Below are 24,333 nucleotides of genomic sequence, written 5' to 3' on the forward strand. Positions count from 1 at the left end.
AGAAATTACAAAGGTTTTAAAATCAAGGAGAGTTGGATCACTTCGTTTTATGGAGCAGGATTACGTACGAATCATATTCCTGGATATTACCTGCTCCTATAATATCTACGATTCTGCGCGCGTGCCACATTACCGCTGATGAATAAAGTTTCGTCCTTCCCCACCAGTCTCGAGAAGTTATTAATATCAAATGATGTCCGATGACGTAAATTTATCCACGATTGATCGCGCACCTGCGACGGGTTTATCGTTACGCAATAAAGACTGAATACTATCGATAGAGTGCCAATGAGAGTTAAATATCAGCTCGTTTCGTTGAAGCGTTGAAAAACTAAACGAAGAAACGCTGGGTTATTAAAATAATTCTTACGCAAAGGCCAAGGCCTATATAACAAATTGAACGATAGCAGTAAAACTTAACAAATAAATTGATAAAAATGTTAATCAATTTCAAGTATATAAATTTATGTAAAGGTCCTCGGTCTTTCGTAATTCTTAACTTTGGTAAGAGTGTCCTCATTTCGATTAAAATTTAATCGAATGCAATGGAAGAAGCAAGACGTAACGGGATCGCAGACTCGATATCGACTATAATTACTAATAAGAGGAACCTTTATGCGACTTGTATCACGACTTGCCTACAAGCTGGATAATTTGACGGAAGTTTCCCCGTCGAGTCGTGATTCTCGTCGAGATCCCTCCTCTAGGGCAAATGACGTGGAAAGAGGGCAGAAATTAAAGCCGCTCGTTAGGATGAAACGCTTCCGCTGCGATCGCCGTGCTTCGGCGTCACTGAACCGCGAACAGAGAGGATGGTAGGGATCTGATATTCGAAACATACAAAGAGCGCCGCGAAAGTGGATTGCGTCTTCTCTTTCACGGGCGTTGGAATTTCGCGAAACTCCGTCGGGTCAAACGGCGGATGGGAAACCGGATTATCGACTACGATAATCGCCCGTCTTGCATCTCCCACCGTGTGCGGTTCACCTACCCCGAAATTTATTTAAGATTAGAGAATCCTTCATAAGTCCGCGGCTGACAAATTCCTTGAGAAACTCGACTTGCCACGACTTAAATTGATTACGAAATAAGATTCCTTTTATCTCACGGTCCTTCGGCTTCAGACAACGAAAAAGCTACTACCCCAAAGCGCTATTCATTATCACACACAATTAAGAATTTCCGATTCTTCATTCCTCCGCATCTCAAATCGATACCCACTACACAAATTTTTCATTCGCAGACCCCCCTTAGCATCAACTTCTTTCCACACACTAATTATTCGTATTCCCAAAACAGAATATAACCATCTGAACGTAATCTCGTTTGTATTAGACTATATCAAACTATTATACTGTATCGTTTGTATTATGTATCTCAATAGTCACAACATATTCTACAATAATCCATATAAAGCGCCAAACGCTGCTTTTGAAATAAAGTATTAAAAAAAAGCTGTTGCTTCAAGACACCGAGAAAAAAATCAGCATTGAGAATTGATCGCTCAAAGGAAAATGGGATGAAAAGAACATCGGTGATTCTATGACATCTTTCATATTACGCAAGCCCGCCACTCTCGCGCAACTCCCGTGTGAAAATTTACTGGACTTAATGAACGGTTAATCCGACGCTCCTATGAGAGTCGCAATGGAATGAAAAGTTCGATGTGTACATAATGGTGCCGATCGACGCTACCAGGTACGATGCCATATGCTCGTGACTAGCATCATTAGTGGTGTTTCCCTCCGCGGTGCCGTATATCTATCTGCTAATGAAGTCGATACGAGGATCGAGAATTTCGCTTTAATTAGCGCGCGCATCAGCTAGGAAGTTTCATTTGCATCTTACGGTCGGGAGAAACCTGCCAATGCGTTCCCATCGATCCGGTATGAAATTGATAGACGATCGCGGTAGCGCGAAAAACTTGTACATAACGAAAAAGTTACATCGGCGCATTTTCCTATATGTATCAATTAAATACAGTGCACGTTAATTTGTCATTAATTAGCTTTATCATACAATACAATGCACTAATAATATGAATAATTAGTCTAACGAATTGTGTGCTGATATATAAGTATCAAAGTAGCTCGCTTTGTCGTCCGCAGTCTCATAAATTACGTCGAACGAGCTTTTCACGGTTTCTTCCAAAGTATACGACAATAAAGGCAAGAATATTCTATCTTGGAAAATTGACAGGCGGTACAAATGAATAAAGTAACAAATGGATTTCCAATTTCTCTCCGTCAATTGTTGGGAGAATTAATCCTCTATGAAACATAACTGATATCGGTGATGTGGGAAAAATAACTGACTCTGTACGAGGGATATGAACACAATGTACGTCTTTATCGCGTGGATTGACTTTTAAAACAATGAAGCCCATAGTGAATCTAGAAAATACCTGCCAACCGGAAATACCTGCCGTAACCTCCGTTCGTTGTCGAACGTAAAAATGACTTCTCCCGATTACCTATATTTAATTTCGGGGATGGAACGGGATATTCAAATATCGACGATGTACTTTCCGCCGACGCATGCAAAATAGCGAATGTGTTTGCCAACGAGGCGTTTGCGGTGGCCTTTTTTTTTTCATCGCCGGGTGCCATCCCCGCCGTTCCGTACTCAACAAAAGTTACTTCAACCGGGCCACTTCGCCCATCCCTCTCTCCGCCAGTCTTTTCTCTCCCCTTCGTCTCTCAAACTTCGTCCTTACGCGGTTACGCCATTCGACCTCATGAATTTCAAAATAATGCCTTGGCCCGCTGCCTACGAAATACGCGCGAGCATCCTTCGCGGGAGAGCAAAGCCTGAGCGCGACGACGAATTTCGCGTATATGTGTATGCGGGACTCGTGGTGTACAAGTGCGAGTACTTTCGCGAAAACCAAACACAAGGATGGGAGAGACGCACGCGGAAAATTCGCCGACTGCGTTCCGCGAAGTAAATTAAGTTTCGACGAGCGCAACTTCGCGATGAAAAAGAACTCGGTAGCTCGGGTAAATAATCCAGCGCAATGTAACCGCAGCTTCAATGATAAATCTGTTCATCCGAGATGCGGAGCATCTCAAATTCTCTTTCAAATTTCTCTCCCCGTAAAAAAGTAGCATGGCAAGGAAAATTAATCAACCAACGCGTGGAAAGAAGCTGCCGTTTATCGATCGCAATTTTCATCGAAATTCCAATTCTCGAGAAGGTGAATGTTCGAAATTACGCTTGGCTCGCAAATATTCGTTTCTCCTCCAGCATCTATTGTAAGACACCGCGCATTGCAATCTTGAATCCTTGATTTGGAAATATAATCTCGAGACAAAGCTTTTCGACCTCATACGCGAGATGAGGAGATTCTCTCAAGGGCTTTCCACATTTCGCGTTTTTATCACGATTACGTCGTTCGGCTTCATGAATTTCAGAATAACGCATTTTTAAAAAATACGTACGGAGCTCTCGGAGAAAACACAGCAATAACCGGCGACCTCGAGCATTACTACGCTTGTGCCTTTTCAGCTACGTTTTGTGAGAACATAGGGTGAAATAAGAATAAAGGACACGCAAAAAATTTGAAAAAAAGAAAACTTAATCTTGCATATCGTAATTTACGTTCTGTGAAATGTCATCGTGTGTGAACAGAAAATGATTCGCGAATATTATTTGGTATTCTCAATGTAAGCGATATGAAAAGAGTAATATATGTATAAAGTAATATATGTATATATGAATAAAAAAACAATAAGGACATAATTAATATTAATTTTTTGTAAAAAGCATGAATAAAGATCGCTCCGTCCGGTCTGAAGTTATTTTACACTTGGAGCCTTTATTGCCACCATTTTTATTATGAGAAGCAAATTGATGACAATTACTTTTGATATATAGCAATTTCGCTTAACCAGGCGATTGTCTTGGGAGAAATAGAGCGACAGTAAAGAGATGCCGCGTCGATAGAAGACGATCCGGAAGAAAAGTCGCCTTTACGGACGATTATCTTTGAAATCTTTGGGGAACAAAAGGGAGAAACTCGCCTAATAAAGGCACGAGGGCTTAATAAGCCATAATCGCGGAAGAAAGTAGACTTACCGACGGTTTTTCAAGAGGTACTTAAGAGTTCTTCGTGCGGGCTAAAAAGCTTTGCGCGAACGACTGCGACGATGACGACGACAGCGGCGATAAGAAACAATGAGAGAGAGAAAGAGAGAGAGTATAGTTGCACAAAAATAAGATTCGTCGGTGCCGGGTTGTAGCTGCTGTGCGAATCGAAGAGAAAAGTACGAAGAGCGCCAGTCTCGGAACACTTCTCCAAAGGGATTGCGTTACGCGAGTTTCAAGAGCGCGAGTGGTCGATTGGCAAAAAAGCGTTTAAAGAGCTGGAAAAGTCAGCAAGTTCTCTCCAAAACTGGGCTATCAGGACTGGAAGTAACGTGAATTCTTGAAAACTAGCGCGAGTCGGGATGAATCGTGAAAACGCGGGCCGAATCCCGCGGGAATCCCTTGAGAAAAATTCCACGGCGGCGATCCGTGCGCGGACGAATTGAAAGTCTAAGACGAATAATCAATTTTTGTCAGAAATCCGAAATTCTCGTATTTTCGCGCTCTATGGAAATTTACTCTTCGAGCCGCGCCAGCACACCTCCCCTCTCGCGTACAGTACCTTTATCTTCAATTTTCTCTTCTTCTTATATTTCGAATTCAGCATTTTCATCATTTTCTTGAATATCTTCTTGAACATCTTGTATATCGGTTAGGATCAAATCACAGAGAGACGTATTATTGTAAACACACAGAGCGCCGAGGAAACGCGTCCGACACTGACGGAACTTAGTTCGATACTGATAGAAATGTACTGTTTACATGTCCTCGTTCGAGGCTGTATTATGATGACAGGTGTAATTCCAATGTTCATGGACGCTTTAACATTCTTATTTATAAAACGGGGAATATCGGTTGAATTGACAAGCAGACAACTGTAAGTCAAGCTTTTACCTGAAACGTTTCACGATACTTAAATCTTAACGAGATTTCAGAAGATTATATTTTTCTTGAAAATAAAGTGATAATTAATTAACAGCAAAACGGCAATACGTTTCCTTATATGTCTCATTCGATTGGCTGTGTCGGTTTAATAGACGGTGAAAGATATAGAATATCGCACCGGATGTACACAGTAGCCGTTATGGTTCTATTATGCCGTTGCGGAGCCACGAACGATACAATTCGGATTTTTCCGCAAGAGAGCTCGCGATCACCTTTATAATTCCGTTACGGAGAAGTCCACGAAAAACGGCTCCGCGGGGAAAGCCGAATGGGAAATTTAGTCGGCCAGGATGCGATTAAGGTCGAACGTGGCGCAGATGAAATTTCAAGCATATCGCTCTCCTCTCGTCGATCCTTTGAGATATGCTTCGCCATTCATGCGCGGGATATCTCGATCTTGCTACAAAAGCGCGTAGCTATCGGCCCCGATATTTCACTTTCAACGTTGAAAATGCGAATCTTCACCGACAAGCCGATTTCAACGCCTTCGAACAGCGATATATAAATCTTATCAGATCTGCGTTTAACTAAAATAATAATTTTCTACGTTAAGCGCGATTTAATTTAATTTGATTGAGTATCTTCCAGGGATTAAGAGACGCGCGTGCAGATTTATCGATAATTTTTTAATCTCTTAAATCACAATACAGTTTTCCTTCAAAATATATTAATCGCTTAATATAATAATAGAAAAATTATTTTGTTAATTTGTAAAATATTAATTATTTCAAGCATACTGCATTTAGAAAAAGTGATGTGAATTTTGAGAGACTTTTATTTCTTTTCCGTCGTAGCAGCTCTTTCTTATCTATTCAGCCTTTCAATCTGTTCAGTTAAAGGATTGTTGATTAGAAATCATTGGCAGAATGTCTACAGAAGATAAGGATAAGCTAATCTCGGAAGAGAGCACGATTCAAATGACATAACTAAAGGATAAAACGAGGGAATAATTACTCATCGATTAACAAAGAGTTCTAACTAATTGTTCCAAGAACGGTGAAAACGCTCGATCGATCTCATAATAACGTTCTATTTTCCTTCTTGTAATTCTTCATTAAATCGATCGTCATTTCATTTCATTGCCAAAACTTTCCGCGTATGTTTATATTTGAATTCGTAAGAAGATGTCTTGAATCTCATTTTCGTAATAATGAAAAATAATGTCTTAAATAAATTAAAAATCGTCTCCTTTGAAGGAAATCTTTAAAGGAAACATATTGAGGGGATGTTGACCTCGTTTCCAGAGCAGGAATGATGAAAGGCGGAACACCACGAAATGAGCGATGAAGTCACTGAAAGAGGTCCAATTAGCCGTACGTGTCACGGTGTATAGCGGAGAAACTTGTAAAATAACGCTTTTGCCGTCAGCTTGATCGTAAAGACTAGTTTACAGTTTCGTCTTTGAGCTAAGTATATAAGAATGGACGAACGAGAGAGAGAGAGAAAGAGAGAGAGAGAGAGAAGTTCGTTCTTGAAATTTGTAAGCAGTATAAACGCGATTTCCCGAGTCTTTAAGATTCAAAACGCTTTAAAATCATTAAGAAATAAATGTAAAGGTCCCATTTTTACTAACAATAAGAGTAGTAAATCGACACGAGTTTATTGAAATTACAAAATATGGCGAGATCGGAATATTCGATTATGTTTATCCTATTTTCAGTAAGGAAAAGCGGAGATCGTATTTTTGCTGAAGAAAAGAATTTATCGAAATTCAAAATTCTCTCCGCAAAACTGATTTACAAGCGAGCGTTACGTAAGCGAAAGAGGAAAGCCGTTTCAGTAATCGCGCATTTTTCGTCAGCGCGATGAAAACGAGGCCGTCTCGGTCGATCGACGGTAAAACGACCGTTTGGAGCCGTTCTCCTCGGGATATATAAGGGCAATTATATTGGCAGAAACGACGGATGGATTCCGGAAGCGGAAGGGACGTCGCCCGATTGTCCGGAAGGCGGCGAAGATTGCCGTCGCCAGCACGTTTCACCAAGCCGATTTTCGTCTTTTCTTGTCCATTTCAGACCTCTTGTCTGGAACTCACCTCGTTCGAGAATGTCATTCCTAACTCGTAGAAAGTTCTTTTCGCCCATCTCCCCATCGACGAGCTGGTAAAAATCACTCGGGAGACGAACAAAAATTCGCGGAGTTAATTTAAATTGTTATTTCGTAACTTTTGTAACATGTATTTCACATTCTCTCTTTTTTTTCAAAATTTACAAAAAAATATATTCAGTTAAAATATAAGAACCGTGCGAAACTTCAAACAACGTAACTTCCTGAAACGAGCTTTTTAAAAAAAATTGCTTTTTTAAAAAATTGTTTCAACGTTAATAGTAAAGTCAATTTACCGCGTATATTGCAGTCGCAATTTTATTCCGATAAAATATTCTATCTACGTCCACACTCTTGTTCAAACGACCTCTCGACATCGCGCTTAAACTCGACCAGGCGTTAAAAAATTTCCCGGTAATTAAAACGTTAACGTCGTTTCAATTTCGAGGTCTTCGAGGACCCGTGTCTGTCCGTCAGTCCGAATACAATACCACTATGCACTATGCGCGCGCGCGCACACACACACACATCGAATTCATCCCCTTCCGAATTCCTACCCCTTCGCGGCCTCGTCGGGAGCCGGCAGCCTCAGTCGACCGCCGCGAGCGGCGAAATTGGATTGTTATTCTATTTTCGAAAGCAATTTGCAAGTGTTATCAAAAGTTTTCGGGCCACGCCTGCCATTCTCCGGCTCGCAACCCGACCCCTGCGAACGCGCGAAACCAGCACTATACTCCCGTCCTCCGGTTCGGTTTTCCTTTTTCGCTTTTTTCGCCGAGCCGAGAACGCGACGACGCATCGGCGCGACGCCGATGGGCTCTACATCTGAATTTCGGATTTTCTCCGACGCATCTCGCGGAGACGAGCGCGACGAGAGAATCCGTCATGGTAAGCTCCTTTCCGAAATTCGCGGCGACGACGCGATTTCAGCCGCGCGTTTATTGGCCCTTAGACCTGGCGCGCATTGCTATTTTCGCACAATTTGACGCGAAGAAATAAGTCTGTGCGGATGAAAGCTACGCAGGATACATCCGCCACAAATCTCATCCTTCCTCTTACTCAGAAGAATTTTTTGTTAACATAAATTTCCAAGTTTTATAATTCTTTGTGGACTGGAAAGTAGTTTTATGAATTAACATAACGTGAGCGCGCGATGAAATTTTCAGCTTCAATTACAAATTGATTCTGCTATTATCATTTTTCATCTGTTCCTTCAGATTCCTGATTAAATTCGATCTGTTACACGAGAAGAAAAAAAAGTTAAATGGTTATTATTTCGCTACTACGCTCAAGTAAGTTGAAGTTCATTCATTATCCATATACTATCTCAAGGGACAACAGACATTTCCATTTAATCCCGGGACACGTTCTCCACTTTATCTCGCGATCCAATGCGAACCGTTTTATCCTCGACTGACGATTGTGGAGATCAACAGATGGTCGTTCGAACTTCAATACTTTCTCAACTTCGTCAGAAGGGAGGAACGCACGGAGGACGGGAAAGTGTCGTCGCACGGAAAAAAAGTTCCGACGATGAAAAAAACGGAAGATGAGCGAGGAGAAAAAAAACTCGAAGATCCGTAATTAAAAACAATCCCTTATCCATCGGCTCGCGATGTAACGTACACATTTGCGCGTGGCGAACCTATTTTCGTCTCGTAACACCGTGGAAACCCGTCGTATGTATAGCTACGCCCGTTATTTCCTGAAGTTTGCGAAGTAATCTTGGATAGATCGTCTGGAATACTGAAGGGAGCTTGAGCCCCCGTGTCGGCAGCACGGCGTCCCAGCGAAATTTTATCGTCTTGAGAAACTCGCCGTCACCTCCGTATTCGAGATTTCGTGCCAATAATGGTCATTCGAGCGGCCGAATTGATCGCGAGTAGATTTACACGGACAAAATGAGATATTTGAGGATTTTAATTATTTAAATCGTATATTTAATTTTCAATTTAAGTTTCAATAAAATTATTGAAGAAAGCGTTATTACGATTAAATATTTATCAAAGTCACAGTATTGTATACTTATAGTGTACTTTGTTGTCTTAAAGGCGAACTAAAAAGTAAGCTTATTATAATGCTGCTTTTCATAATCTCATCAGTTTCAATCTTTAATATAAAACGGATATCATTTAATTATGATTAAATAGATTCAGCGACAGTAACCAATAATTGAGAATCAAGAGCAATTTTTGTCTAACGCATAGGAAACTGACATCAGCGAGAAATTTGTCGGTGGGCCTCCTTGAGATCGAGCAAATCGGATTTCCAGACTTAACGATCAACAAACGTTGTAACTGCGACCGTGGCAGTTCCCGTTAGACCACCTATCTCGCTCCCTACGGCTTCCAACGGACTACCCCACCCTTTCGTTCTTCTTTCCCCTCGAGCGACGGATGGATGAGTTAAGTAATTCCATTGGACGACTCGGAAGGGCCCGGCCAGTTTTCTCTTCCCAGTCGGGAGTTCGTAACTATGTCAGAGCGTTTCCTCGACTGCCGAGCCGCGGAATTCGATTTTAATCATTCATCGCGTTCAACCCAAAACGATTTCTTTTCCCCCCGCTCGTTCGTATCCGTCGCGGTAAACGATACTGCGAGGCAGTCTCCCTGCGAGCGGGTTCGCGATAATAAAGCATGCTCCTTGTCGGACGGACAGACAATTTACGTTCCAGTTAAGTCCGCCGCAGATTGCGACCCCAACGAGACAATTAAGGAGCGCGATTTTAAAAAGGAGCTTGCAGATTGTTATACACGGTTCGAAAGAAATTTATATCTGAGGGATCAAATCGCTTAAAATTATAATTAAGACTCAGTTCGGCAGCTTTTCGTTTCTTAATAATTTCTTATATTTATGTATAGGTAAATAATCTTTCTTCCTTCTTTTCGAGGACGTTTAACAAGATATTACAATCAATTGTCTTTGATGGTTTTATATATATATATATATATATATATATATTTATCGCTTTGATTCAATCATTTTTTGAAAGTAAATAAATAAACTCTGAACTAAACTTCCTACATAACAAAGAATTTTTATTCTCAAGGATAACTGGACTAGTCACTCGGGAAGTTAGCACGCCTTTGAGTCCCTTCGAGAATATTCCAGTTCGACAGTTCAAAAGATACCTGGAAAGTTTACGCGAACAAAAATTGTAATGTAACGACACGTCGACAAAAATATCTCCGGAGAAGTAGCGTATTCCAAAAGTACGAGTTAACAATATGAATAAATTGCGCATTGAGCGCGGCGAAACGGTGCGAGAATCTTTGCAAGTGAATTCTGCGGGATTCAGTGAAATAGAGTGTAAGATAACGATGCAATTACAGCTTTTTCCATTTTCTATTTCTTCTTTCCCCTTCTTTACACGAGACTGTTTATGTAACAGATACGAATCTCCTTCCAATAAAATTATCGTTTAACCAAGATTTCTCGCCTCTATTCATTTCTGTAAATGTTTTCAAGATCGGAAATCATAAATAAATCACCGACTAACTGTAATACTCGCGCACTGATCTCCCAATGGCATTCTCGAAATTTGTATCACTCTCGTCCGCGCGTATTATTTTTCAAAAAACACTAGGGGCTCGGCGAGATTCGAAGCGGAGCGAGAGGACATACGAGCATCGAGCGAGGCGTAAATCAAATTCGAATGTCCCACGTGCGCCCGTGTGTCGCGAGAAAAGCGTGCGCGAACGAACGCACACGTGCCCGCGGGAGATGAAATACGTAAATACGGGAGATGAAATACCGCAAAGAACGGGCGGCAGCTTGCGCGACGAAAAATCCCCACGAGTGTCGTTTTCAATGGTGTCCGGACCTACCGAGGGTCTCTCTCCCTCTCTCTCTTTCACTCCCTTCGGACTCGCCGCCCTTTTCGCTCCCAAATCGAATAAATGCCATTGCGTGAACTACGGAGCTACAACCGAAGACAATTGGATTTTAATTCGATTCCTTTTCCCGTTATCTCTCGTTGTCATTGCTGTATTGTGCTGCCTTCCCCTTGCATTCCTTCTCTATCTATCCATCCAACTCGCTTCACCGATAACCTGTGACGAGAGAGAGAGAGAGAGAGAGAGAAAGAGAGAAAAAAAAGAGAGAAAAAGAAAGAGAACAGGAGAGGAAAAGGCACCACGGTAGTTCCCGGGTTACAGTGCCCTATGATCTCGAATTTCTGGCAAGATTGGATTACGGGCTTTTCAGTGTTCGCAAAGAACAGCGCTCTTTATTATTTAATCGATCGTGGAATTAAAACGGAATTCAATTACGATTGTTGAGGTGAAACGACTTGTGTTCCCACCGTCCGTCCGCAATTATTTTTGCTTCTGCGGTAAGATCCGTTCACGTGTGCGATACCAAGTAGCGGATAAACCAAGTTTATTTGGGTACGCCAGCCGAATGGTTTTCCACGATTACACGCGACGATTTAAGGACTTCTTCGGGATGACGTGGGCAACTATGAGACGTTAAAAGTACGAAAAAATTCAGGAAAAAAGTTATCTGGAACGCAAGAAAGGCATTCTGTTCAGTCTCAATTATTTCGAGACAAATAGCATTTTATACAGTTACACATCTGCTTTCTTCTTTAATTCTGTTTCTCTTTCGCGCTTAGCCACGCTTGCATCCTTTCGATTATTCCCGATTATTCCCGAAGCTTTTAATCCACCGTTGAATGCGCCGCTGTTTCGAGAGCATATCCATACTCGCCGATGGTCATTTGGAAAGCGGCACTGAAGGCACCGCGATTATCCGCGGGGCGTCGAAAGCCGCAGCCACCGCCGCCGCCGCGCTTGAACTAATATTTAAGCAGCGGCTTAAATCGGCAAATGTAGTCCCGGTGGTTAAAACGACGCTGTTGCGAGCTCCGCCCGGTCGCGGATTAACCCAATACCCATCCACTTTCGAAATTAACTGGGGCCGCATATCCCGTAGCGTACGTAACGCTGCGTCTCGATATGGCCGACGCGAAACGGCGAGATCGCTCACGATGGTGGAAGAAAAACGCAATCCGCGGCGTATTCAGCTACGATGAAATATATTTCATCATACGATTCTCTATTTAAGTATTTTAATTATTTTCAACACACATTGATTATAACAGATTTAAAATAAATTTCGTAAGATAGAATTGATTATATTAAGTATTATTCTGCCATTATAACTGCAGTATTATTTAATGTTTAAACAAAAACAATCATTAACTCGAGTTTTGTTGTTTAAACTAGATCCCCGTCTATTCTCCGCGTTACGTTAACGATATTTCCCTTGATCACCGCGAGGAAAACAATAACACGAAGCAGACGCGCGGCGCAAACATTCTTTATAAATTAATTAGCTCGCGTGAAAAGGAAAGGCGCACAATCGCCGACTAACGTTTAAACTGGCTTGGCTAATTGCCCGCCAAATCGCCGGGGTTGCACCTTCGTGCAGCAACGAGAACGCGGCAAAAAAAAAGTGATGCAGTAGAAAATTGAGAAATAACGTTGCCCTCTCTGTCCCTGAAAAACTCGACGACACTTCGCCAACTAACTTGATTTACGAAATTTCCATATTTATGCAGACGACCCTCTCCCCATCCATCCCGAATACACCCACCGCTCGCCAACCATCCACTCTCGCGTTGTATATATCCGCGATCCCCTGACCTGCGCGTGTTCCTCCCTTCGGCCCCTTTCACCCTCTCGCGCGCACCCGTTTCTCTCGTCGGAATCGCCTCAGGGTGGAAAAGAAAAAAAGAGAGAGGGATCCTCCCGTCCATGATTAATTTAAACGCGCGAACGTGAAAAAGCATTCTGATCCTCAATCGCTTTTCGACGTTGCGCGAAATATCGGGAAAACAGGGGTCGCGCTACCCGCCGCTCTCCCTCGTGCCCCTTCCTTTCCCCCCGTGAAATTGCGTTGACATCCAGGAAAAAGATCCAACATGTTGGGGGCCCGTTTGCATATTCGGGAAATTGATGAAAGCTCTACATAATTCATGCCGGCACGAAAGACCCGTTGTTTCGCCGGATACGAGAACGCTACTCGAATCGGCGATAACGATGTAACGTATAAATTGCAAAAGCGGTGTATTGAGACAATTTTATATTTGCTTAGAGATGATTATTGTTCCATTCTAAGTCTAACATATGTCAGATCAAAATTTAACCCTAAAATTTGAATTTTAGGATCGAAGTACGTAAATCAAGGCAATCAACTCGCGATCTTTGCATATTTAATACAACGCAAGAACATTTTGGTGCTTCACATACAACATACACACACGGAAAATTATAAGGCCAAAGTGCCGCCTTTGTTCTCGCAATTTTATATAATTAACTTATAATAGTAATTAATTTACAATTTTCTTATTATTCAATTTCAACGTCACTTTTTTCGCATCGCAAGAACGTCGAGCGGAAAATAGTAAGAAAACACCAAGGTGGATCGAACTCTTCTCGTTTCCCGACCTTCGCGCCTGTTTAGCCGACGAGAAAATTGCCAGCTTCATGTTCTCTTAATCTCTCAATCACGTGGAAGGTTATATAGTCCGCGTGAAATGGAGTGCAATATTAGCAATGGAGCAGTCGGGTGTTTTCAGCCGAGTTCGGCAAACATACCGTCGCACGATTTTCCGCGCTTCCGTCATTTTTTTTATTCGATTTTTTTTTTTAAACCGTTGGTATTATATTTGATCGTTTCTCCCCAAAACTTGGTTCTAGTTCATTTCGGGCAAACAGGATTCGAACCCCGCGTCGGTTTATCGGGTCGAACGGCACACACTCGCGCCGTTCGATATTACACACGTACTTATTTTCCCCGACGTTCTACTGTCCGCGAGCGCGCTCTCGCGTTTCTCAAACATAAAATCGTAAACGCACTTTCAGGCGCGAAAAAATATCGAACAAGACACTGTTCCGCATCCGACACGAGAGAGACACCAATATATATACACGTACATATGTATGTATGTATGTAATATATATTATATATTCGGAGGGTGAAACGCCGGTGTACTCCCCTCGTTGTGGGGGCTCATCCAATATTTACCTGACCAGACCATTGAATATTCTCTCCTAGCAATACATTCGGAGTACGGCGTAATGCCCGTCGTCGTCGTCGCGTTACCCGGAGAACTCTGTGTATACAGGGTGTCGCCGATCAACAAGCTTTACGATTATGTTACGCACAAATTGACTGAAGAAAGGCAAACATTATGTCAACGGCATCTATTTTTAATCAAAGATCGAATAAAGTGGCGACGTTGCCAAACAGTCTACAGTCCGCTCCGCGTTGCGTTCGCATTACAATTTAGAACCAATAAAATAGAGCTAGGGGACGTTTGTTTCGAAATTAAAGAAAATGCTTCTCTCGATTCTATCGACGTGTCCGATTATTTATCTTCTGATCTCCTGCTTCGGAAAGGAAAAGAAACGAAAAGAAGATGTTCGTTCAACGACACCACGTATATACGACACGAAACCACACGAAGTACCGACCGGAGGACCAACGGCGAGCGGGGGTTGCTTAGGGCCGGGCTGGCGGTATCGAATTTTCACCCCGTCTGAGAGCACTCGAATTAATACTGCACGCGATTGCAACCGACCGCGCTCGGCCACGGGGATACGGAAGGTCGCGGGTCATTCTCGCGGAAACGAAAGTCGATCTCGTGAGAGATCTGCTTTTAACCGCATCAAACATGTATCGTTTTTGCCTGTCCCTTGCATGTAATCCTCCGTGGTGACAAAACGTCATCGCCGGGCATGACGTCGACGTGTTCTCGCCGCGCATCCCGAACACGGATCCGATGTTATGAGGGGGTCGCTGCGAGAACAGAATTCGAAAATCATGTCATTTTTTCTAATCTCTCCCGCTTTCTCCGTATCATTCTTGTATCGACCGTGTCACGTCTCGCGTAATCATGTAAGATCCCCACGAAACATTGATATTCCGAGAACGTTGAGACAAGATCGAACCGCAATACGCGAGGAATTTCAGATGGTATAGTAAAACCACGGCGATGAGCGTACGTATACGTCGGCTTAATTAGGACGCGACAGTAATATCGCGACGGAAATATCGTGGCAAGAAATCGTCGAACGGAGCCGCATCATCTTTATTCGTGCCGCAGTTAACCCAGTTTCCAAGATCAATATGGTCTCGTTACTACCAGGTTAGTGTAACACATCTTTTATTTTCGTTGTAAGAGTTTAGATATCTCCCGTGCGTTATGATTGTCATTATTATCCGAGTTTCATTTTACGTCTTATACGGTTCGCGGCATCTTTGAAACAGTTGCCATTTAACGAATGTGTATAAAAGAACAGAAAAAAAGAGAAAATCCATGTATATATACATTTTCGTCGACTTGAAGTATTGAAAATATTATTCTTAATAAATATATAAGTTAATAATCATATAAGTTACAGCCGAAGTAGCTACCATAAAGAAAGTATCCATAAATAAAAGCGCTTGGGAATTAATGATACATAACGCTGCGCGCGATCGAAATGCATGAAGAGAGCGTATATAATCCAATAAATATCTTGAAAATATCGAAAGTACGTCAAATATTGGCAAGTTTAGCAAACTGCGGCAAAATAGCGGCGTTATTTTCAGAGCAAACTAACGTGTTATTCCATCTGAGTAAATACCTGGGGGAGAAGAATCACGCGGAGCCCCGGAGTTAACGCAATTTCTTCAAGCGCGCGCGCGGTAGATTAAAAAGGGTGCGCGATCCTTTCTCCGGGAGGAGAGATGCTCTGGATTCGCCCCGCGTGAGCCGAGACGCGCGGCGGCGTGGCGGCGATACCACGGAGTTTAATCCGATAGTTCGTTTGACCTGAATTTAATCAGGATGTCTATCGCGGATCGATCCAATTGCAGGACGAGTCTGGAGATTCTGTCTCGCTCGTGTGCCACGTGAATCAACTGCATCGAAAACAGCGCTGACCTTTTAAATAAGCCGACTCACGGAAGAAAACTATCGTTTTATCCGGCCATATCGGCGGTGAAGGCTAATAAGTTTTCAGATAACAGCGTATCGAGCAGGTGAGTTTAGATGAACTTGTATGTATGTTTAAGTGCAAACGTACTGTTATATCGATTCCTTTCATTATTCTACGTATAAAAATATCCAGGTGAAGTAATCGAAAAGTGAATACTTTACGAGATATTTCATATTTTATATTAAAAATATCATGACAAAATTTAAAATATCTCAAGAAATTCTTAAGGAAAGAGAGCTTTATTATAGTGTTTTGGAAACGTCTCGACGAGATCTCCAACTTTTATCTGAAGGAAAAAAAATCAAATTTCATTTAAGAAATTAGTCGCCTTTGAAATTTCTTGAAAACGACGACATTTACGACATGGCACTTATCGGAATAGTGTGTCTCCCTTCAAGCCAAACAATTTTTGTCCGAAGCATTTTTTTCTCAAATAAAAAATATAATAGTTTTTAAGGTAAATTAAAATAGAACACTCTGTGTATATATAACAGTCGACTGCTGTTTCTACTCTATCATTTTCAATTTCACTGATGTCAAATACATACCTATCTATAATATTAGCGTTTATCTATATTTTAGTTCTGCCAATATGACACGCGTGTATAACATACGCGAAATATCTTTTCAAACATCAGTTTTAAAATATTTCTGTATTAAATGTATACGATTAATATTCTCCGTAGGTACTCTCAATGTGGTAACGATTCAACCCTCTTGACGTAATAATTTGTAGCTCCATTCTATCGAAATTATTAATGCGAAAACTATACAGGAGTAGCAATTTTGCGGCGCACAAAAATGGCGCTCGAAAACGTATATCTCGATCAAAGAACGCGAACGAACATTACGGACCGATGAATCGGCCGATAATTTTCACGGTAATTGATTAATTAATTCGATTCACTGGAGTCAAAATATGCTTGAATAAAGCCGCTAATAAATGTATCAATTAATAAAGTTAACCGAGAGTTGATAACACTTTGTGTAAGTACTGTGAGTCATTTGAATTCGCTTTGTGATCGGTCATTCTACAACGCGGGTTCTCAGAGACCGAGACCGAGACCAAGCGGTCCAGCGGCGTGCAAGGAGGAAGAATCCAGCTTATTCTCGATCCCTCGGTATCTGAAACATCTTCTTATTTCGCCGGCATCATGCGTTATGAAAACGGTCATTTCGACGGCGACGCCGATAAGCGACTTGTTTCTAGCGTTTCATCGGGAAGTAGTATCGATCCTCTCTGGCTGATCATTAATTATTGACGATGCAATTTGGCACTAGCAGAATGACGTCCCTCGCAAATGTGGCGAATTTCTACATCGAATCGAAGCCGATTGAAAACCTACCTAATCAATTATTGCTGCGTTGTTGCTCTCGTTATTGAAATTCTTGCTTTTCTCGTTTCTCTTAAACCACTTGATCTTGAAAATAATAGTTATGTATGTTCTTAGGTACGTTATACAATTAATGTATACTATTGCTCAAAAGTATTTGCCGCTTTAAAGAAATTTGATTAGAGATGAGTTTAATAAAATTTTAATGAAAAAGCCAATAATTTGCTACTTGTCTTTATAGGTAGTTACATGTTATTTAAACAATGATTATTGACAAGAAAATAAAATTGTTTTAAATTTTCGCCTCATCAATGCATGTGGCCGTCATGTTTTTTTATGACAGCCTTACACAGTTTTGGTACCCTTTTGATTAATTTTGTGATTGATTTTTGGTTTCTAAATATTATACACCAACGTGATAATCTCAGAATATATATTTATTATTTGAAATTTTCCGTACACAAAATAATTACATGAAGTTAGAAAGTACTTAAGGGATACCAAAATAACATTAGTTTTGTATAAAGTAACAATGAATGCATGTCATGCAATAATCTACTTTAAATTAAGTTTACTGCAAAAAACTAGAATTTTTTCCATTTTTTCTTGACTAGCAAATACTTTTGAGGTAGTTTATTAGTCATAAATATAATTATGTGATTGTCGTGCTGATTATCAAAGTTACATTCGCATTCTTATCTCGCAATACCGGGACAAAGAAAACGTAACGTTGATTGCGGAAACAAAACTAAAAGGTATACGTAACAAAATAATGCAGAAACATTTCCAACAGCTTCTTCCTATCCTCACTTTCTTTTTATTTCTCCGACGGTTACACATACGAACGCCACACGACAGGATTTATTTAGCGAGCTTTTCGAATGCGGCATCTGTGCGCGCGTCGAGTCGTGAAACTTGCACGACGTTGTTTCTCGTCCCGAAACTCTCTCCGCGCTTCTTCCTTTTTCACGTTCCTTCCCGTCTACGCTCGCGTATCCCTTCCGACGGTCACGCTAATTCCACCGTTAATTGAATCGTTTCTTGCACGTCCAGTTTATCGTTGATTCGGTGCGATGAGAACAAATCCTTGAGTTGTCCGATATGTACGATAATTTGAATTGCTTACCGAACGTATTCTATACGAAAAGCACGGATAGAAATGAGTATTGTACAAATAAAAGATGCGAATTAAATACCGAGTTTACAAATTTCTTGATTGAATCTGTTCAATGTGACGTTTCGCTCAGCCGCGCACCAACACGACGTAATTTTTCTGTAACGTTACCGTTCTCGAGTTAATACCGGAGAAACTTGGTTTTTGTCATTCAGATGATAAAAGTAAGCGCGCGTCTCTGTATGTTTTAGAGTTCGCCGCGACAACTTGAAAACGCAGTTTCCGCTTCATTGAAACAACGTCAAGTTTGATATGCAATATCCAGTGCATCACGAAAACGACATCCGACACGACATTTCGTTTTACTGAACATTTCACCCGGTACACAGAAATGCACTCATGAGAGCCTCCAAACGATTCCTGCCGGATGTTATACATTTCATTCACATCGAAATATACAACTGATTCATTAGACATTAAAATTGGCAAATTATGACGATTTTAACTAACCGTCTGATATATTGCCATTTAGAAACAACACGTTTCGATACTTCTATCAGTCGCGTTCACCAAAATAGTGCAGTTTTACTTAAATTGCGAAAACACATGCGAAACAATTGTGCACTATCTCAAGTCTTACGAAACAACTTACACGTCCGGAATTTTCTAATTCATTAGTTACGTGTAATTGTAATGACCAACGTCTAGGCTGAACTTATCAAGATGCCGCAAAACGGAACTGGCGATCGCGAGGACGCGATAGAACGCACACTCTTCTTCTTCGACGATTTCACGCAGCATAACACGTCACGTCGTGTCCAACATTTACGCGGTGATATGATTTTCCTCCGTTCGTTCTTTTATATTCAAGCCGCGCGCGGTTGCACGTAGGTGCGGTGCAAATAAATTTCGGGATGACAGCGAGGCGGATGAAAGACAGGCGAAAAGAGAGACTGGCGGTGACAATTTAACCCTAGAACGCATGAGAGGGGTCGATTTCGACCCCAGGCGAACTTTGAAAAACGCTCCTGAGCTAGCGAGTGACATTATTGTCGAGTCTTTAAATGGACTTTTCACTAACTATACTTGAGTAAAATTAAATTTACCGCATACCATTCTCTTCGTTATTAAAAAACGAAGAAATTCATGTATGTTTAAAGGCCCTTTATTTCTGTAGGACCGGTTTTACGATCAAATAAAGCGTGGGGTCGATATTGCCCCCAGTCATGCGTTAGAAGGTCAAAAAAATGATACATGCGTTCTAGGGTTAAGACGGTAGTCAGACGGACAATTTAAATTTTTCGCTGGCCTCTCCGAGGTGCGATTGCATCACGAGTTATCGAGGAGGGTTGGAAGGACCGCGAAAACGAAAGAGCGGTGGAGAAAAAGCGGGATGAGGCTGCGAAGAAACGGATAACTGCAGCGGTAATGATTTTCTCGTATCCTCGACGAGACGCACGTCGTAAAACACCCCAATTTCGTCTTTTCTGTCCTGAACAACACTCTAAACCGCGAAAATGTAAAAATATATCTGGATCTGCGCGTGAAGGTTCAGCAGGCTAAAAATAAAACTCTCAATTGGAAAATTATGCGTACGACTGGTGGAATGTATTAGCCCGAAATTTCCACAAAGCAGGCAAATGAAAACGGTTTCATGCCGTTCATGGTGTTAATCGGAGGACAGCCGCAATATAAATGTTAACCTCAGCGATTGAGCGCGGTTGTTTTGATCAGCGTTTAACGCGTTTCGGCGAGCCTGGCGAAACGTACGTCGCCAATACCCAGTGACACGTCGGTGCTATTGACGAAATAGTTCGTCAGTGGCGAGGTAACACGCTGCCCCGCTAGCTGCCTATCGATATCCCGTTTCAACCGAGACGCGTTTCCCCATTTTGCCGCGTTAAATTCTGTTCGACGTTGTACCGAAGCTATCGAAAGAAAATTCTCGGAATCGCACGACCACAAGCCGCGTGTAACGCGTAAATGTTACAGGAATAATCTATCGCGTTCCTACGCGATCTTTCCAAGTTCCTGCGATATTACATATAGCACATATAAAATCGTTTTCTCTTTCCAACCTTCTTCCCGTTATACATATACGACTGACTGAATAAATGTTGCCTTTCGTTATCGTCTTTTCTACATAAATGGATGTCATGCAGCGAGAATTTAAAATATCAGCTTGGACATCCTCTCCGTAAATCAGGACACGAAAACGATGCTAAAGATGCTAAATTTTGCCACGACCGCGTATTACGAGAAAAAAAAGAGAAGACAGGAAAACGCGCCCGCGAGATGGAAAGAAAGAAAAGCAAGGTACCCACCTCCTCCTCCGCCGCGGTAATTTAACTCGACCTTATCGAAGTTTATCGCGGCGGTTCTGATAGGTTTGCCCCATAATCCACTGCTTCGTTTCAAGCTGGGGAAACCCATTAAGGTAGCAGTTGCAACACAGCGTGCGCGAGAACAAAACGAGAAAGCGAGAGCGAGAGAGGAGGACCGCCCTCGCATTCTCTCTTCCTCGCCGGAGTGATTAATGTGAATGGATGAAGAACGAAAAAAAAAACGCAAGGTAGGCAAGGTGGGGAAAGCGGGGGATGATGGAGAAAAGAAACAACAAATCTGGCGCGAAGTGTAGCCTCGACCGTTGTTTTCTCCTTTTTTCCTCCCCCCTCCCCCCTCTCTCTCTCTCTTTCTCTAGACAGGGCATCACCACGCCCGATGAAAATCCGCGTTTCGTTAAAATCGTTGGGACCGCCAGGCGCTCGCTTAATTGCGAGTCGGATTAAATACGACGGTTCTTTTCACCAGTCGCGAAGGAGGTATGGAAGATTTTACGCATTTCACTGAGATAATTATGGAATTTCGAGAGATGACTTATATCGCGGATTTCTGAAACATTCTCCAGCTCAGCGCGACGAGAGAAGACTAAGGAGAATTCAAGTTATCTCCCAATTGTTAGAATAATTAACGTTGCGTAATGAGGAAATTGTCCTATACATTAACTCGATATCCTATTGATGGGTTGTAACGAAAATGGTTTATTACCCTTGTTAACGGGAAATCCCTTTTCGATAAAAATGGCGGAATTCCTGATATATCCGATTCATCCTGCGGCCGGATATAGCCGATTACCGTTTATGATAATCGGCTGGTCGACCGTTTTGTCCGATTTCGCGAACGAGCGGTCTGTTACATAATTAACGACGAATTTTCATGCCATGAATATGAAACACGGCTAATGAGGAACATTAATATTGTCCGTTCCCCGTATCTCTCGTCGTCCTACCCCCTTCGCCCTATTGCGGTCTACTACGTCAGAATCATCGAGCGAATCCCGGTTTTCGCGTATGCACGTTCCTGAAGGAGATAACCGCCGCGCGCGAAGATGGAAAAAAAGATCCTGATAGATTATTCGCGCGTGTCCGTCTCGCGAAACGATCGCTATTCCGGCCGAGTTTCCTTAAATACGATAAATTCCAACGGCGGCGATTTCGACGAAACTTTATTCCGCGATAGGAGCAAACGTGCAATTACGCGAACAACAGCGGGAAGATTTATCGCGCCGGTAAATTTTATTATACGCATCCAAATGTATGGATGAACACCAATTAATCGTGGGGATTTAATTAATCTAACGTAATGCGGCGCGGAAATAACCGGATGCGGGATTATTGTGCGGGAGACGCGTATACCCATTTTGCGCGTTGTTCCCTCGATGGTAATCTCCCCTGATTATCTTTTATTCCTCAATAATAATATATCCCCTATTTTCCCCGCAATATTTCCCTCCCAAAGAAAACGCCAAGTTTCTCCGGTGTGTATTAATCCGCGTTAATTTCGTTCTCGGACATATGATCGCGCGTATTCTTTAGAGGCGGCGTATTACCATAGCAATTCAGACGCCTACGTGAATCATTGGTATATATTACACGTCACGGTACTTTATCGTAACATCTCGTTTTCCTGTCACAACAAAATTAAACCTGCGATTAAAGATTTACATCGTTTAAAAAGTCAAAGGCCGCCAGCAAAACGTAGATTGCATGTATACACGCGCATTAGAAATTATAACGTAGCAAATAAATTGTTTATTTGAGTGACAATCGGAGATTTTCAAATATCATCGTAAAAGATCAAAGATCACCCCAAAGCGATTTTATGCATTTTCTTCTCGCCTTTATACAAAAGTTTAAATTGCGGCATATGGTGCCCCAAAAAGGTCGTGAGACATTCACATGCGAAGGCAAATTTTTTTTTTAATTAATGATGGAGATAAATAGCATACTTATGTATATATATTCTTATCAGAACCTATAAATAAAGATACTGGCTACGAAAAGTTATTTCTCACGAATCCGTCTTGAATTTTGTTTCGAGAATGATATTCTAAATCTCGTGGCAAAATTCGCAGATAATATCGCAAATCATATACAAAAGTTACATATATTTTACATTTACATATACACATTTAATGTTATTGTTATCAGAAAAAAGCACAATAAATCTAGAACGATATTTGCTATGCGCAGGGCAACAAGCGTGTTGTGTTGCGTAAAGGATCGGGGCATCCACTGAAGTAGAGATTTACGAGCGATTTGCAGAAGGCTGTAGAACGCAGAACTTTTATGCGCGCCGCGGAGATTGAAAAGAAACTAGAATGACTAACTGGCAACTGTAATGGGATCTGGAAGACGAATGAACCCGCGAACTGAAGTATCCTTCAAATCAGATTGGATAAACAGAAGTGACAATTCGTTGGAAAAATCGATCGCTATATACTATTCCGCACATACAAAATACAAATCGGCTAAAGCTAGCAATAATGCAATGTTAATGGAACAGAAACAATATAAAAAGCTAAAGATAAAAATACGATTAAAATTCTCGGAACAATTAAAATTGAAAATTGGCGAGTCACAATAAATTAGAAAAAAATGCAACTTTATCAAAAAATCTATGGCTGAATGTTGCATAATATGTCTTTGATATTAGATAACAGCAATCACAAATGTGCAGAATATGCATCTAATCCGGGAGTTCGTCTAAATCAATAATGCTCTCTTCATGGTTTAAACACACACGTCTTATTAAAATCCGGACTAACGTGCGACGAAGTCATAAATTGCGTTTATTCTTCGATAAAAGATCGCGTAGAATATTTGAGTTAAGTCGCGATGGGATCTCTCAATGCGGTGAGAACATTCGTTGAAACATCTAACGTCGCAACAATAATGCTTCGCTCACATTTTACACACCTAACGCAATTAACAGATGGTCCGGTGTCCGTTTTCATTGCCCTTTAAAAACGCTTTGCAAATGACCAATGCTGCGGTCCACTTGACGCTACAAATGCTTCGAAACATTCCTCTTCTCCTTTCTTTCAATGAAAAAAAAAGGAAAACGCTTTAAAGCATTTATTAGCGTCAAGTGGACCGCAGCCCAAAGTTAAAGGCGTGCAATGAGAAGCGACCTTTTTCAAAGCACGTGACAATTTCGAATAATGATGATTGCGACAGCTTCTCTTCCGCGCGTCTCCGCGTTTTTCTAACACTATTGTCATTTTTGCTTCTCGAGCTTCGTCTTAACGGTGAAAGTGTTGTATTAAGACTCTTGACACAACTTACGGCTCGTAAATATTGTAATAAAATTGATATATTGGTAAAACATCTCCTTGGCTTATATTTCTTATCAGTCTGGTTCTAATACACAATATTCTAACACGGTTCTATTCAACTCTATATTCATTACATGCACATTTTTAAGCACTTACATGCACTTCTGCTTTCTCTTTCCGTATCATTGTCTCCTTATCTGG

At 41.5% G+C, this 24,333-nt stretch overlaps 1 protein-coding gene across 9 annotated transcripts in view; it reads right to left on the bottom strand.

The window, feature by feature from the left end:
- LOC112455823 (polypyrimidine tract-binding protein 1) overlaps window positions 1–24,333 on the bottom strand; it is a 219,305-nt gene that overhangs the window by 138,599 nt on the left and 56,373 nt on the right. Inside the window, exon 1 of one of the 9 annotated variants that reach the window (XM_025018021.1) lies at window positions 4,649–4,777. The exons of the other annotated variants lie outside the window; for them this stretch is intronic. Within the exon in view, the coding sequence (XP_024873789.1) occupies window positions 4,649–4,726 (78 nt within the window). The 5' untranslated portion in view covers window positions 4,727–4,777. Of the gene's footprint in view, window positions 1–4,648; window positions 4,778–24,333 lie in introns of those variants that run through there. 9 annotated transcript variants of the gene reach the window in all.

Source organism: Temnothorax curvispinosus, unplaced genomic scaffold (assembly GCF_003070985.1).
Source record: "Temnothorax curvispinosus isolate PA1 unplaced genomic scaffold, ASM307098v1 QBEX01006396.1, whole genome shotgun sequence".
Classification (NCBI taxonomy): domain Eukaryota; kingdom Metazoa; phylum Arthropoda; class Insecta; order Hymenoptera; family Formicidae; genus Temnothorax; species Temnothorax curvispinosus.